The sequence below is a fragment of the Sapajus apella genome, unplaced genomic scaffold, assembly GCF_009761245.1.
Source record: "Sapajus apella isolate SASKATOON/1434 unplaced genomic scaffold, GSC_monkey_1.0 scaffold89, whole genome shotgun sequence".
In the NCBI taxonomy this organism is placed as follows: Eukaryota; Metazoa; Chordata; class Mammalia; order Primates; family Cebidae; genus Sapajus; species Sapajus apella.
In genome coordinates, this window is record NW_022437029.1 from 2,814,780 (window position 1) to 2,831,860 (window position 17,081).

The window sequence follows — 17,081 nt, forward strand, 5'->3', positions numbered from 1 at the left end:
CAGGAGTTCGAGACCAGCCTGGCCAACATAGTGAAATTTTGCTTCTACTAAAAATACAAAAATTAGCTGGTCATAGTGGCAGACGCCTGTAATCCCAGCTACTTGGGAGGCTAAGGCAGGGAGAATTGCCTGAACCTGGGAGGTGGAGGTTGCAGTGAGCCAAGATTGTGCCACTGTGTTCCAGCCTAGGCGACAGAGCAAGACTCCATCTCAAAAAAAAAAAAAAAAAAACAATAGGTTTGTACTATTTTAATTCAGTACTTAGTGGAATGAACATACTGTGAACATCGTGTCAGCTGCCCGAATGTTGTTGCACAGGTGCTACAAGAGCATAGCCAACTTGATAGAAAGGAGGCAATTTGAAACCAAAGAGAACAAGCATCTACTAGAAAAATCTCAGAGGGTAGAGGCCATCATTGCATCTATGCAGGCTACAGGTGCAGAGGAGGCACAGTTACAAGAAATAGAGATGATTGCAGCTCCTGAATGTCAGCAGCTAGAGACCCTGAAACGTAATGTCAACAAGTTGGATGCCAGTGAGATCCAGGTGGACGAAAGTATCTTCCTGCTGGAGTCTTACATTGAGTGCACCATGAAGAGACTGTGACCCAGAAGATGATCTTCCTCAAAAGACTGCGAGTTGGGGGGATGGGAAGCAAAATAAAGGAGGTGCCTGGATGCATTATTTGCAGTAGGGAAAAAAAAAAAAAAATTCAGTACTTAGTGGAGTATCTTAACAGAAATTATACGCTGAAAAAAAATATCTTGGTTTCTGCCCTTTTTTCAGTGTCTGAATCAATGGAATTATGTGCTGCTGTAGAAGTTATGGACCAAGGAGTACCAGAAAAAGAAGAAACACCACCTCCTGTTGAACCAGGCCAGTAGCATTATCTGATTATTTAATTAGTGAATTCTTATTAAACAGTGTAGGTGTGCCATAAGTTGTCTTGGTTATCATTAAATAGTTGGGTAGAACCAAATAAGTATGTGGCTGGATGGCTTGCTTTCTTCATAGTTTTTTCTTTTCTATTTCTTTTCACTTCTGCATTGAATAAGTATCCAAGTGAGACATGAATCAATTTTGTTCTTTTCAGCAGTGTTGGTAAAATGTTTTGTAAAAAGGATTTTGGATTTTCTCTGATGCTTTTAAGTATGGTCAGAAATCTCAAAAAAGACCTGAAGGTCTTCATTTAATGCTGTGGAAACAAATGTGAAGCATTTTTAACTAGAACTTTTTAAGAACCATAAAATTTGGCACTTTTAGACCTTAAAGGTCAGCTTCTATTTACAATAATCAGAGGATTCAACTAATTTATTGTGGGGTATCTGTGTATGTGTTGAGGAGTTGGGGAAAATCTCTCTCTCTTTTTTTTTTTTTTTTTAAATAAGCATTGTTCTAATTCATGAGACTAGGTATCGACAGGAGAGCTGGGGTTCCTAAATGTATGTTTGACATTCAAGAGAATCCCCAGCGTTTTAAAGATGGGATCAGGAATGGAAAAAGCCTTTAGAGAATATTAAGCCCGATTTAAACTGGTGAATTATATTATCGTAGTTCCTTTCCTTCCTTTTTCTACTTTCTCTTCTAAGTGAATAGGATCATTTCACTTGGGTAGACCTCAGCCTAGCATTGATATGATGAAATTAGAGAAATTCAGATTGATACGCTTAATAACATTCCACTATTTTAGGTCGTATTTTTAGCTCCGGAAAGAATTGCTAATCTAGATGGATATTTTGGGTAGCTGTTTCTGAGTCTCATTTCCTCCTCAGGAAAACTTACCCAGACTTGTTGGTAAATAATGATTATTACAGGGAAGCAGATATCACATGCCCTACCCTCATCTTCCTTTCATTTAAGAATAGTTGTGCCTGGTTAGATTTCAGTAAAGAGAAGCATTCTTATTAAGAAGAGTAGTAGGTCTTTGATATCTAAATAATATTCAGAATTTAGCTTTCTGGCTGTTTTGGGGTTAGGAGCACAGCATTCTATTCTTATTTTGAACTGGAGTGTTGGTGGTGGTTTTGTAACTTCAACTTTGGAATTTAAGTATATTTAAATACCTGTAAAGGTTAAAAGCAAAATAATAAATTCCTTGCATAAAATATGAGTTGGATGATCAAAAAGAAGATATATGTGAAATTTCATGTTTTCAAGAACTGAGTACATTCATACACCTTTTTCAAAACCTAAAACATTTAAATTAATTAAATTAATGAAACATTTAGCTTGAAAGGAAAATCGGTTAAGTATAATATAATATGTTGACAGTAATAGGAAGTAGAAGCATTTGGTAATAGTAAATTGTAACTTGCTAGCTATATTAAAAAGTTCCAAAGATGATAATTGCATACTTTTTTGCATAATTAAAACATTGTTTTTTATGTCAGAGTATAATTTTTTTACTTTTTTCTAAAAGACCTTCACATTTCTAAATAATTTTTGTGTCTTAAATGCAAATTTTTACTTACAGAAGAAGAAGAAGACACTGAGGATGCTGGATTAGATGATTGGGAAGCTATGGCCAGTGATGAAGAGACAGAAAAAGGTGATTACCTCATAAGCACACACTGATAAATATGGTTATTATAAATGCATAATATATGTTTAAATGGATAGTCTTTTGATTATGAAAGCCATGTGAACATTTCTGGGGATAGGGCTTAGTCTCCTATTATCTCCTTTGCCATGGTTTCTAAGTCCTCATGTGGATCTTCATTTTATGAATGAGTGGTTCCTCAGAATGTTATTTATAAGATAGCTGCCTAAGGTTTAGAATGCATTTTTTCAGAGTGATGATATTACAGATAGGGTTGTTACTAAAGCAGACCTACAAAAAATACGGTTAACTTAAAAGGTGATGAAGAGCTAAATACTATAGTTCCTAATAAGTATGAATAGAGAGTAAGCATTTTTGTCATTATTTCCCATTCTTTATTATTAAAATCTCTACTTTAAATTTAATTTCCTATTGGTTTACTAATTTACTGAGAATGATATCTGGCTCTTTGGTTTTTTCAGCCTCCTACCTCTCCCCAATCTTTGTTTTTAAAGCTATGCATTTTTCCTTAAGCATGGCTTTAGTCAAATTCTACAAGTTCTGATATGTTGATATTTTCTCATTTTCATTTTAATGTATTAACTTTTACCTATGATTTATTTAGTGTTTTCTTAATCTACAGAAATGGGCATTTTCTAATTGTCTTTTGTTACTTCATTGTGATTAGAGAGCATACATGATTCTGTCCTTTGAAATATGTTGAGTTTGGTATACAACCTAGCATGGTCAGTTATTGTAAATGTTTCATATTTGGGAAGAGTTCATATTCCTCAGTAGTTGGATGCTTTGCTTTCTGTATTTAGGTTAGGTTTGCTAATCATTTTGCTCAAATCTTTTATAGTGTTCTCAGGGTTTTTTTTGTTTTTGCTTTTGTTTTTCTTCTGGTCTGCCTTTTCTCTCTTACTGAAACCAGTGTGTTAAAATCTCCCATCATGATTATGGATTGTCTATTTCTCCTTAGTTCTGTTAATTTTTGCTTTATGTATTTTTATGCTGTGTTATTAGGTGAATACAGTCTTGTATCTTTCTAATGAATTGACTCTTATCATATATATATATATATATATATATATATATATATATATTTCTAGCAATGTCTTTTGATATAAAAGTCTACCTACCTAAGATTCATGTAAGTACACGAGCTTTGATTTACATGATCTTTACTTTTTCTGTATTCTTAAATGGCATTGTCTTAGTCTGTTTGTGCTGCTATAACAAAACATCACAGACTGGGTAGTACTAAAGAACAGAAATATATTTCTCACAGTTCTGGAGGCTGGGGAGTCCAAGATCAAGGCACCAGCATTGGTGTCTGGTAAAGGCTGCTCTCTGCTTCCAAGATGGTGCCTTGGTGCTGCATCCTCCAGAGGGAAGGACGGCTGTGTCTTCACATGGTGGAAGGGAGGGGAGGGCAAGAACATCAAAACTCTCTTTGAAGGCACTTTTCTGCAGGCATGAATTCACTTATGAGAATGACTTAATCACTCCCCCAAACCTTCCCCACCACCCTGCCACCCCCTACCAGCAAAATGGGGATTAAGTTTTCAACATGAATTTTGAGGGGACACCATTTACAAATCACAGCTAGGATCTAGTTGAGGTTTTTAAAATCCAGTTTTTCAATCTTAATATTTTACCTAGAGTACATAGCCTGTTAAATGTAACATTTGGTATAATTAATGAAGTGTATTGGTTTTAAACATTTCATCTTACTAAGTCCTTTTTATTCTGCCTGGTTCTTTTTCCCTCCTTTCTAACCATCTTTTGGGTTACCAGATTAAAAAAAATTTTTTTTTTCTCCTTCCACGAGCTTAGAAGTTGTGTACTTTTCCAAAAAGCTTCTTAGTGGTTTACTCTAAGAAAATTTTTAGCGTGTACCTTTGAACTAACAATGTCTAATGTTATCCTCTAACAGTGCAGGGGCTTTAGAGTACTTGAATGATGTTTACCCAATACTCTGTTTAAGTATCATTGCTCTTGACCAGGCATGGTGGCTCACACCTGCAATCCCAGCACTTTGGGAGACCAAAGTCGGCAGGTCACTTGAGATCAGGAGTTTGAGACTAGCCTGGCCAACATGGCAAAACCCCATCTCTACTAAAAGTAAAAAAATTAGCTGGGCATGGTGGTGTGCGTGTGTAATCCCAGCTACTCAGGTGACTGAGACATGAGAATTGCTTGAACCCAGGAAGCGGAGGTTGCAGTGAGCTGAGATTGTGCCACTGCACTCCAACCTGGGTGACAGAGTGAGACTATCTCAAGGGGGAAAAAAAGGTATCATTGCTCTCATTTCATTATCTATTTTAGACCTCAGCTTATATTTTTATAGTCAGTACTTACTATTTATAAGTTTACCCACATTCTTAACATTTCGTTGTGCTTCATTTCCTGCATCTTTGACCTTCCATTTGAGATGGCTTCTTCCTATCTGAAGAATACTTTAGAATTTCTTGTAGTATGGATTGGTTAGTAAGACATTCTATTTTGCTTTCTAAAAACATCTTTATTACATCTTCGTTCTTTAGTTTTATATATTTGCTGAGTGAGGAATTCTTGGTTGAAGTTTAACACTTTGAAGTTATTATTCCCTTGCCCTGGCTTTTATTGTTCCTGTTGAGAAGTCAGGTATCAGCCTATTATTTTTCATGTGTCTTTGGTTTGCAGCAGTTTTATCATGATATACCCAGAATAGGTTTTTAAAAAATATATTTTACTTGTAGAGTTTTATTAATACATGGTGCTATGTTTTTATCAGTTTTATGTTAGGAGTCATTATCTCCCTCAGAATTCCAATGATGTCTCTGATAGGCCCTCTTACTGTATACTTGTTTCCTATTTTCTGTATTTTCCACCTAGTGAGTCTCTGTGGTTCATTCTGGATTGCTTCTTCTCCTGATTGTTTTCTGAGGTCACTGATTTTCTCCTTAGCTCTTTGTATTCTGCGGTTAGGCCCACCTTTTGAGTTCTTAATTTCATCTCTTATATTTTTCACTTTTAGTATTTCCATTTAACTATTTTTTAATAGTTTTAATTTACCTTCTAAAATTTTTAACTTTGTCTTTTGCCTCTGATGGAAAGTTAGAAGCATAGTCATTTTAAAATTTTAATTTTATAACTTTAATATATGAAAGTCCTTTTGGTGTTTTATATGTTAGTTCTTCTCATGTAAATTGTTTTCTCATATGCCTTGTTATTTTTATGTATGTGCTGGATATTTCACTTGGAGGTCAAGAATGATGTTTTCTGCAGAGCAAATTTATGTGTTACTTCCACCAGGTACCTTAGTGAACTAGCAATCTGGAATCATCTTATTCTAGACTTAGAATTGAGAGGATTTGAAGGTGATCTGCCAATAATGGGGAGATCCTCTTTATTTCTGATTCATCCTTATTCCTGGGGTATAGGTCTTCATGATATTACCCACAGTAAGGGTGTAACCCAATATCTGCACACTACACCCCCCTGAATTCTTAGTATTCTGGTAGATCAGGACCCCCAGTGCAGCTTAGCCTTTCATCTACCTCCTCCCGAATTAACAAATGACGCTAAGGGGAAAGTGGTACTAAAGACTGTTCTCATCTTCTTGGGTTTCTGTTCTCCCATGGATTCTGGCTTACTAATGCTTTCCTTATACATTAACTTCAGTATGAATTACTGCCTTAAGGTTTTACTATTAAGTGACAGACTTCATTTTAGCATGTAGACAGATACCTTGCATTTATGATGTATGAAACGCCGTGTTACTGCCTTAAATACAAGTTGAGCCTCTGAAATTAAAAAATCTCAAATCCGAAATGCTCCAAAATCAAGTTTGAGCACCCCTATATGACGCTCAAAGGTTGTGCTTGTTGGAGCGCTTCAGATTTCAGGTTTTTCAGATTTCAGATGCAAATATTCCAAATTTTTAAAAATCAGAAGTAAGTATAAGTAGAGAATGCAAACATTTCAAATTTTAAAAAATCAAACAGTTCTTGTCCAGGCATTATTTCCTTCCCTTACTTTAAAGCAAGCCTGTCCAATCTGCAGCCTGTGGGCCACATGCAGCCCAGGATGGTTTTGAATGTGGTCCAGCACAAATTTGTAAACTTTCTTAAAACATTATGAGTTTTGTTTTTTTTTTTAAGCTCATCAGCTATTGTTAGTGTTAGTGTATTAGTGTATTTTTTGTGTGTTCCAAGACAATTCTTCTTCTGATGTGGCTCAGGGAAGCCGAAAGATTGGACACCCCTGCTTTAAAGTTTCTTATCTTGATATAAATCTATCATATTAATACTTATTTATTTAAAAACATATTTGCTTTTCTGGTAGAAGGAAACACAGTTCATATAGAAGTAAAGGAAAACCCTGAAGAGGAGGAGGAAGAAGAAGAAGAGGAAGAAGAAGATGAAGAAAGTGAAGAAGAGGAGGAAGAGGAGGGAGAAAGTGAAGGCAGTGAAGGTGATGAGGAAGATGAAAAGGTGTCAGATGAGAAGGATTCAGGGAAGACATTAGATAAAAAACCAAGTAAAGAAATGAGCTCAGATTCTGAATGTGACTCTGATGATGATCGGACTAAAGAAGAAAGGGCTTATGACAAAGCAAAACGGAGGATTGAGGTATTTATTTTACCCTTTCTCTTTACTTCCTTTCTCCCCACTCCTCTGTGATTATTAAAACTGTACTCCACAACTAAATACTTTGAACAGCACTTTATATGTTCTCAAGAATAATATGTTGTTCAGTTTTTGTAATCTTGAAATATTATTGGCCTTCGATACTGATCTTACCCAAGGACTTCCCTCTCTTACCTGAGATAGAATGGTGACTACTTCATTTTTTTTCTTGTTTTCTCCAAATTTTAATGTGCTCTTTGAGTGATGGTTTATAAGTACGCATAGGTATTCTGAGCATATGCCCTCTGCCTCACATATTTAGGTTAGTCACCATGGGGCATCTGATCACTTTAGTTGTTAAATTGGTGGGTTGATGAGGCTTCTGTTTAGTAAAGCCCAATACCTGATAGGCTTTCTGTATTTTTCCTTCTTAATGCAGTAGATTTCAGTAGACTTCAAGAGAACGTTTTCTTTAGTTCTGTCAGCCTAATGTAAATAATATGTTAAAAACTAGTTTGCTTGAGGATATTAAACTATTTTAAAGCTAAAAACTATTTTAGCTTTCCTTTTCACGTATAATTGATTTTTCATTTTTTTGTTTTAATACCTGTATATTGATATTTGCTTTTCCCCCTGTAAAGTCTAGGTAGGAATAAATTGTCTAAATTTCTAAAGGACTAAGAGGGTTTGTTATTCTAAGTTAAGGTTTCTCAGCCCTGGCACTGTTAACATTTTGGGGCCAGATAATTCTTTGTTGTTGGGGACGGGGACTGTTCTCTTCCTTGTGTGACATCAAACAACATCTTGGCCTTTACCCACTAGATGCCTGTAGCAGTCTCCCCCAGCTGGCACCCCAATGTGACTTTCTTTTCCCATAGCATCTACTCCCACCAGCTCCCTTGCCATATACTCATGCTTGAGAGAATGATGGAATATCTGTACTGTGCTTGCTGATTTACAAACAATAAGTATAGAGCAAAGGAGTTTCTCAGTAATCTTGCTCCCTATATTAGTTAATGATACTCTGTATGAGCTTCATGTTTTTAAAAATAAAGGCCCTAGCCCCAAATGCAGTCATTGGGAGTTACGGCTTTGAGGAATGATTTTTGGGGAAATGTTGAGTCCATAACAAACTTCATGGATCCATAAACCTTGCTACATACTATGATTTTTTGAAATTCACTATTCCTGGGTCAGACTCTCCGTTGTGGAATGGGGTTTGTATTCCTGTATTGTCATTGTTTCAGTATAAATACTTAGAATTTCTGAGTCAGTTTGTAACTCATTGCCATCCAAAAACTTTAATACTTCACTAAGTGTGGGAGAGAGAGGCAGTTTTCAGTCGTATCAAATAAAGTCATGGTGTTTGAATTTAAGTTGTATGTACTGTGAAGTTGTTGGGTACTACTCTTTGCTAGTAAATAAGCCCTACATTGTGTTCATCTCTGGCATCTCACTTTTGATACTTTAAAAAGTTTTTCAGTTTCAATTTCTACCGAAAAATCTCATGTTTAGTACTAGAAATGCATGTAAAGAGCTCTTACAGAAATGGTTTTTAAATGAAAAATAGTTTTGTAAGTTGATATTGCTTCATAGTTTTTGCTACAAGCTTATCTAATTTGAATGCCAACTTTACTTTATTTGAAAGGTCATTTCAAAGAAAAACTGTTGCTGGCGTGTGTTTTTGTTTTGTCCTTAGAAAGCTGCATTTAGGTAAATTTCACAGAGAAATACATTGTGGTTCGAGGAAAAGCTTTCTTGCTCTTACTAGTGTTTATGGAAGTGGTAGAGCCTTGGAAAGGCAGGACATATTACACTTATTTAAGCTGAGACTTAAATTAACAGTCTCCTCCTTGAAAGGTTTTATAGCATTTGTATATTGTATAAAAGTGTGAAATAAACTGCCTTTAAAAATCTTTAAAATTCTTAAGTTCCAGTGAATTTTTTTAAATGTCCAGGTTCACCTGTTTTTATATAAATCCCCACACAAATTCAACGCTGTATAATCAATATGATGGGAAGATTGATTCATTTTTCTAGTCATTATATTCCATTAAAGTAACTGTACAAAAGTATTCAAAAATTTTGAGATGGCTTTACAACATTACTATTTGTATTCAGCAGTACTACTGTGAAATCTAAACAAGTTTTTCCTTGTCCAAAGGTGCTGTGAAATTAGATTGTAAAGTTCACATTATAAATTGCAATTATGTGTAGTCAAATCAACAAAGAGCTTCGATGCAGGTTGTGGCATTCTTTTGCCAAAGCAAAATAGATAGTAAAGATAGTAAGGATTTGAAATAATATTTCATTTTTGATTTTTTTTTTATTTCTAGAAACGGCGACTTGAACATAGTAAAAATGTAAATACCGAAAAGCTGAGAGCCCCCATTATCTGTGTACTTGGGCATGTGGACACAGGGAAGACAAAAATTCTAGATAAAGTAAGAAAATATTATATGTATTGATAGAACTTTAAAAATAAGTGAATGGTACCTTAAAAAACAGTTTTAGAGACCAATAGGACATATAGGCAATTCTGTTTATAATAAATAAGTTACTAATTTCTTAGTTTTGCTGCTGTCTTTTCCATTTTGAAATACCAATCTGAATTTACTATCTTCTCATAGCTCCGTCACACACATGTACAAGATGGTGAAGCAGGAGGTATCACACAACAAATTGGGGCCACCAATGTTCCTCTTGAAGCTATTAATGAACAGACTAAGATGATTAAAAATGTAAGTACTTTGTATTTCATGTATTTTAATCTCTAACAAAAATTAAGATATGAAGTATTTCAAACGTAGAAAAAGGACAGAGACTAGTGTAACAGCCCCACATACTTACCATTCAGAATTAACATGTGCTATTTTGCCTATTTTGCTTTAGGTCATTCTTTTTAAAGACTAAAACACTACATGTTATAGGAGCTCTCACATTCCACTTCCTTCTCTCTCTTTCTCCCAAAGGCAGCCACTATTCCAACATTAGGTGTTTGCCTCCATGTTTTAACACTGATACCAATTATCTCCATAATTAGAAATTTTATTTCCTTCCCTACTTTTTTCCTTCTAGTCAAATCAGTTTCTTTCCTTTATCTCTTATATTTTCCGACTTGTTTGGAAGTATTCAGTTTATGTATGTTAAATGTAACATAGAAAGATAAATGTGAAACTTAACATAATGCACACCATCCTTTAAGTGTCACCTTTGTTGGGCAGTAGAACTTTGCCAGCTACTTCAGAAATCCTCCAGGTGTTTCTTTCCAATCAAAGATCTCTTCTCCAGCCACAACTTTTAAGATAATCTCTACCTTTTAATGTGTTAGGAGTTACAAAATGTTGTTACTCTAACTCCATCAGTCATTATTGGATTTACTTCTGTAGAGAAACTTTACCTAATCTACTTTTTGATTATTCAGTGATGGCTTATTTAGAAAAGGCAGAATTAATGCATTATCCTTTACCTTCTTTTAACTGGCTTTTAAAATAAAAAGTGACCAATATGATTTTTCTTTCTTTCTTTCTTTCTTTTTTTTTTTTTTTTTTTTGCCTCTCATAGAGGCAGGATCTCCCTATGTTGCCCAGGCTGGTCTTGAATTCCTGGGCTCAAGCAGTCCCCCACCTCAGCCTCCCAAAGTGCTGGGATCACAGCTGTGAGCCACCATGCCCAGCCCAATTTTGTTTTGTATTATTATGAGTGCATAGATTTAAACATATTAGGGTGCTTTAATCTATTTCAGTTATTATTGTGCTGAGATAGTCCATCTTTGGCCAGTGGTTGGCTCCTGAGTCTTTCTCATACAATTCTAGTTGTCCTAGTTTTGGTTGCATTCATGCTGTATGGTATGGCAGGATGTTCCAGGCTCATGTAATACAGAAACTGCCCAGACCAAGAACTGGGCCTTGTCAATAATTCCTCAGTTTCATTATTACAGAGCAGGTAAAAGTGGTAGCTTTGGAACTGAGAACCAGTAAGTTGAAAAACAAACAGAGCATATGATATTACATGCTAATGTCTCCCTTTATTCCTTAGCCTTATTTCTACGTGTAAAAAGAGCCTGTGACTTTGTCTCTCCAGCATTTGTTTTGTTTCTTTGCATTTGGGATTTATGGAGCTTGTCTCCTAGTCACTTCCTAAGAAAGGAATTATGAGAATTAACATTTCTTCAGTTTTTGAATATTGAAGAGTTATTTTGTGGCGTTTATACTGGAAAGTCAGTTGACCACATATACAATCCTTGGTTGACATTTTCATTCCTTAAAGTATCTTTTGTCCAATTTCTTCTCGCATAAAGTATTGCCGTTAAGTTTGATCATAAGCTGATTTTCATCTTTTTATAAGGCATATGGTCATTTTACATCTTGGTGTTGATTCTGAGTTTTCCAGTTATGTGGTATTCTATTACAATATGTAGTATTGAATCTTTATTTTAGAACAGTTTTCAAATTTATAATTTATTTTCATCCTATTTAAATAGTATTTCTATGTTTTAGTCATTGGAGGATTCATAACACCTTATTCTATGAGTTGCCAGCACTTGAACTCTCATTATTATTTTAGAACATAAGGAACAAGAATATTATTAGGCTTGTATTAAAGTTATTGGGTTAACCTTTATGTGACGGTTGTAATTACTTATTGTTAGTATATAAGACACTGAAGTGGAAATAATTATGGTGTTCAGTGAACATTGATTTACGACCACCAAAATGCAGATCTGAAATGTTTACATTGCATTATATTGATGTAGATCAGGATACCAAATTTTGAAAGACCATTTAGAGATTAGCAAAAAGAAACTGTAGATAAGCATAATACAAAAAAGTTGTGTGTGTGTGTGTGATTAGTTGGTTAGTGTTACTTTTTAGACTGAAAGGAAATGTCCAAATGAGATCTGTTGTAATGTTATTTTCATTCATTTGTGTGCTTTTGTCCAGAAAGTCAAGCATTTATGACATTATTTAAATACAGCAGGGTATGCATTTACTCTTTAACACTTTTGATCAATGTGGTAAATTTACTTTAAAAAGTACTTTTGGGATATATTTTAAGTTTAGAATTGCTTTAAATTGGACCAGATAAATTTTCCAAATGCTGAGAATCACCTCTTGCATGTCAGATTTCTATAGCTTATTTCAGATGATTGCCCTGTGATTTGTATCACCACTTAACAATCTGCTCAAACTTGGACTATGGTCATAGTTTTAAGACCTTAAGAAAGGAGATATTTTCTCATTTAAATATTTTTGGTTAAAACTCCTTTGGATATTAATGAAAATATTAACCATTGTACTTTGTTGGTTAACCAATTGTTTTTAAAACTGTTCACATGAAAAAGGAAGTAGTGATACTTTTAGGGTTTTATGACAAAAGAATTGTTTTGTAAAGAAGCTTTCATTGTTCTGACTTCCTTAAGCTTTGCACTTTTCCCCACTATTTCTAGTTTGATAGAGAGAATGTGCGGATTCCAGGAATGCTGATTATTGATACTCCTGGGCATGAATCTTTCAGGTAAGACCAATTTGAATCTTTTCTCATCAAGCAAACTACTTGAAGCCATGAAGTCTGAAAGTTCACTGGAGCCATTAACCTTTGAGTAGTAATTTGATCTCTGTAACTACCAATCCTCCTTGATTTAGTAGTGTTTCCTTTGAGTACTTGTTTTTTATAGGGGGCAGTCTTTATTGCTTTAAAAGAGCACCCCTTTAATGTGGAATGCAGAAAACATTCTAATACATACCAGGCCTATCTCCTGTAAAACTCATATTACCGGTGAAATATTATGCTGTTATCTCTTGTCCATATTTTTTAACATAGAAAACTTGGTCAGTAAAATTATCTGAAATATTAGTTGGTTCTAAAACTCACTCACTCCACTTAATGGCAATTCAAGTGACTCTCAGATGAGCATTTGGCAAGTTAAGGGCTAATAGTACTTGAGCAATTTAATAGATATACTTTATTTTGTTTGGGTTTTACAAAGAAGTTTAAAAATTTAAGAAAGGTGTTAATTTCAAGATTTGTTACATACAGATCTTTTCCTTCTTTTCAACAGTAATCTGAGAAATAGAGGAAGCTCTCTTTGTGACATCGCCATTTTAGTTGTTGATATTATGCATGGTTTGGAGCCCCAGACAATTGAGTCCATCAACCTTCTCAAATCTAAAAAATGTCCCTTCATTGTTGCACTTAATAAGGTACGTGCATCTTCTGAAAAATTCACCTAGGAAAACATGTTAATTTTTTGTGATTTAAAAAAAAAAATAGTATAACATACAGGCATAGCTCATTTTATTGTGTTTCACTGTATTGTGCTTCGCAGATATTGTATGTGTGTAGTTTTTTTTTTTTTTAAATAGAAATTGTAAGTTTGTAGCAGCCCTGCATCAGTAAGTATATTAAATCTGTTGGTGCCATTCTTCCAACACCACGTGCTGATTTCTTGTCCTTGTGTCACATTTTGGTAATTTGCCATATATCAGACATTTTTATTATTACATTTGTCATGGTGAGCTGGGATAAGTGATCTTTGTTACTATTATAATTGGTTTGGGGTACCACAAACCACACCCATATCAAATGGCACACTTAGTCAATACATGTTATGTGTGTTCTGACAGCTTTAGCAACCAGTTATTTCCTTGTCTCTTTCTCTCTCCTTGGGCCTGTTTCCTGAGACAGTATTGAAATCAGGCCAATTAATAACCTTACAGTGACGTGTAAGTGTTCACGTGAAAGGAGGAGTCACATGTAGAATATCAGTCCAGCCACAACACTCCTATAAGCCAAACGAGTCTAAAGCAAGGCCCTAACTCTCTTCAATTCTGTGAAGGTTGAGGAAGGTGAGGAGCAGAAGAAAACTTTGAAACTAGTAGAGGTTGATTGATGAGGTTTAAGGAAATAAGCTGTTTCTATAACCTAAAAGCACAAGGTGAAGCAGCAAGTGCTGATACAAAAGCTGCAGCAAGTTATCCAGAAGCTCTAGCTGAGATGATTGTTGAAGGTGACTACACTAAACAACAGATTTTCAACGTAGACAAAAAAGCCTTCTGTTGGCAAAAGATGCCATCTTGGACTTTCCTAGCTAGAGAGGAGAAGTCAATGCCTGGCTTCAAAGTTTCAAAGGACAGGCTGACTCTCTAGTTAGGACGTAATGTGGCTGGTGACTTTAAGTTGAAGCCAGTGCTCATTGACCATTCTGAAAATCCTAGGGCCCTTAAAAACTATGCCAGATCCACTCTGCTGTGCTTTATAAATGGAAATATAAAACCTGGATGATAACACATCTGTTTATAGTATGGTTTACTGAACATTTTAAGCCCATTTTTTGTGATTGACTGCTCAGAGAAAAAGATTGCTTTCAATATATTACTGCTTGTTGACAGTGCACCTGATTACCCAAGCTTCATGGAGACATACAAGGAGATTAATGTTGTTTTCATGCTTGCTAATACAACATCCATTCTGTAGCCCTTGGATCAAGGAGTATTTTCAACTTTGCAGTATTGTTACTTAAGAAGTACATTTTATATGGCTGTAGCTGCCATAGATTGAGATTCCTTTGATGGATTTGGGCAAAAGTTGAAAACCTTTTGGAAAGGATTCACCCTTCTAGATGTTATGAAGAACGTTCATGATCCATAGAGGAGGACAAAATATAAACATTGATGGGAATTTGGAAGAAGTTGATTTCAACTCACATGTATGACTGAGGAGTTTGAGAATTCAGTAGAGGAAATCACTGCAGATGTGGTAGAAAAATAGCAAGAGAACTGAAATTAGAAGTGGAACCTGAAGATGTAATTGAATTGCTGCAATCTTAAGATAAAACTTGAACAGATGAGAAACTGCTTCTTATGGATGGGCAAAGAAAGTGGTTTCTTGAGGTAGAGTCTACTTCTGGTGAGGATATTATGAACATTGTTGAGATGACAAAAAAGGATTTAGGATAGCAATCAACTTAATTGATAAAGCAGTGGCAGGGTTTGAGAAGATTGAAAGAAGCTATTTTATTTTGAAAGAAGCTCTATTATAGGTAAAATGCTTTAAGCAGCTTTGCATGCTACAGGTTAATTTTTTTTTTTTTTTTTTGAGACGGAGTTTGCTCTTGTTGCCCAGGCTGCAGTGCAGTGGTGCAGTCTTCGCTCACCGCAACCTCCACCTTCTGGGTTCAAGTGATTCTCCTGCCTCAGCCTCCTCCTGAGTAGTTGAGATTACAGGCGTGTGCCACCACACCCAGATAATTTTGTATTTTTAGTAGAAACATGGTTTCTCCATGTTGGTCAGGCTAGTCTTGAACTCCGGACCTCAGGTGATCCGCCCACCTGGGCCTCCGAAAATGCTGGGATTATGGGCATGAGCCACCGTGCCTGGCAAATAAATCTTCATGAAAGGAAGAATCAATAAATTGATAGGACATACTTCTTTGCTGTCTAAGAAATTGCTACAGCCACCCCAGCCTTTATCAACCACCATCCTGATCAGTCAGTCAGCCATCAACATCGAGGCAAGACCCTCTACCAGCAAAAAGATTATGACTCATCAAAGAATCAGGTGTTCGTTAGCACTTTTAGCAATAAAATATTTTTTAATTAAGGTGTGTACCTTGCTTTTTAAAAAATGTAATGCTATCATACACTAAATTGACGATAGCGTAGTGTAAACATATCTTTTAGAAGCACTGGGAAACCAAAAAAGTTGTGTGATTTGCTTTATTGCAATATTAGCTTTACTGCAGTGGTCTGGAACCTGCAGTATCTCTGAGTTACACATATATAAGAAAATCCACCCCATGCTAAGTGTTTATTTTAATGTGTTCTGACAAATTTATAACCACTGTCATTCAGAGCATACAGTATCTCTATATTTCCAGAAAAGTTCCCTCATGTTACTTGTAGTCATTCTACTGCCCTCCCTAAATTCAGGCTAATATTGATCTTTCTGTGTCATATAGACTAGTTTTGCCTGTTTTATGATTTCATATTAAATGGAATTATACAGTATGTAATTTTTTTTAAGTTTGGTATTTTTTATTGCTCATGTTATGCTTTATTTGTTGTTATGTGTATAATAGGTTTTTCCTTTTTATTCCTGAATAGTAGTCCATTATCTGAATAATACTGCACTTTATCCATTCATCTGTTGAGAATTCCAGTTCCTGCATATCTTTGCCAGTACTTTCCCTACCTGCAGCATTCTAGTAGGTGTGTAGTTGAGTCCTAAATTATTGTGGTCTATTTTGTTTCCACAATGACTAATGGCTTTATGTGTCTTTTCTTGTACTTACCCTTAGAGAGACGACAATATCTGTTTCTTTGGAAAGTATGTTCAGAATCCTTTGTTCTTTATTAGATTGCTGTTTTATTGTTGAATTTTAAGAGTTCTTTATACTTAATGTATTCTATGTATATAACTCCTTTTCCACTTGTATGTATTGCTGATAGATTCTTACGGTCTGGGACTTGGTATTTCATTCTCATTTCTCTCTCTCTCTCTCTCTCTCTCTCTGTGTGTGTGTGTGTGTGTGTGTGTGTGTGTGTGTGTGTGTGTGTGTGCGTGTTTTGAGACAGTCTTGCTGTGCCCAGGCTGGAGTGCAGTGGCGCAGTCTTGGTTCATTGCAACGTCCGCCTCCCAGGCTCAGGTGATTCTTGTGCCTTAACCACAAGTAGCTGGGATTACAGGCATGCAATACCATGCTGGATAGGGTGTGTGTTATTTTGTTTTTGGTTTTTTTTTTGGTGTTTTTTTTAGTAGAGATGGGGTTTTGCCATGTTGGACAGGCTGGTCTCAAATTCCGGCCTCTCAGGTGATCCACCACCTTGGCCTCCCAAAGCGCTGCGATTACAAGCGTGAGCTACTGTGCCTGGCTTCCTTTTCTTAATAGTGTATTTTGAAGAGAAGAAATTTCTGATTTTGGTGA

The 17,081-nt window shown here is 35.5% G+C and overlaps 1 protein-coding gene across 3 annotated transcripts in view; it reads left to right on the plus strand.

Moving 5' to 3' along the window:
- EIF5B (eukaryotic translation initiation factor 5B) overlaps positions 1-17,081 on the plus strand; it is a 60,679-nt gene that overhangs the window by 30,361 nt on the left and 13,237 nt on the right. For 2 of the 3 annotated variants that reach the window (XM_032255451.1, XM_032255453.1), the window contains exons 8-14: positions 788-877; positions 2,475-2,549; positions 6,873-7,159; positions 9,493-9,600; positions 9,787-9,897; positions 12,606-12,673; positions 13,218-13,359. In XM_032255451.1, the coding sequence (XP_032111342.1) occupies positions 788-877; positions 2,475-2,549; positions 6,873-7,159; positions 9,493-9,600; positions 9,787-9,897; positions 12,606-12,673; positions 13,218-13,359 (881 nt within the window). The remainder of the gene's footprint in view (positions 1-787; positions 878-2,474; positions 2,550-6,872; positions 7,160-9,492; positions 9,601-9,786; positions 9,898-12,605; positions 12,674-13,217; positions 13,360-17,081) is intronic. The other variant, XM_032255452.1, reaches the window with a different exon arrangement.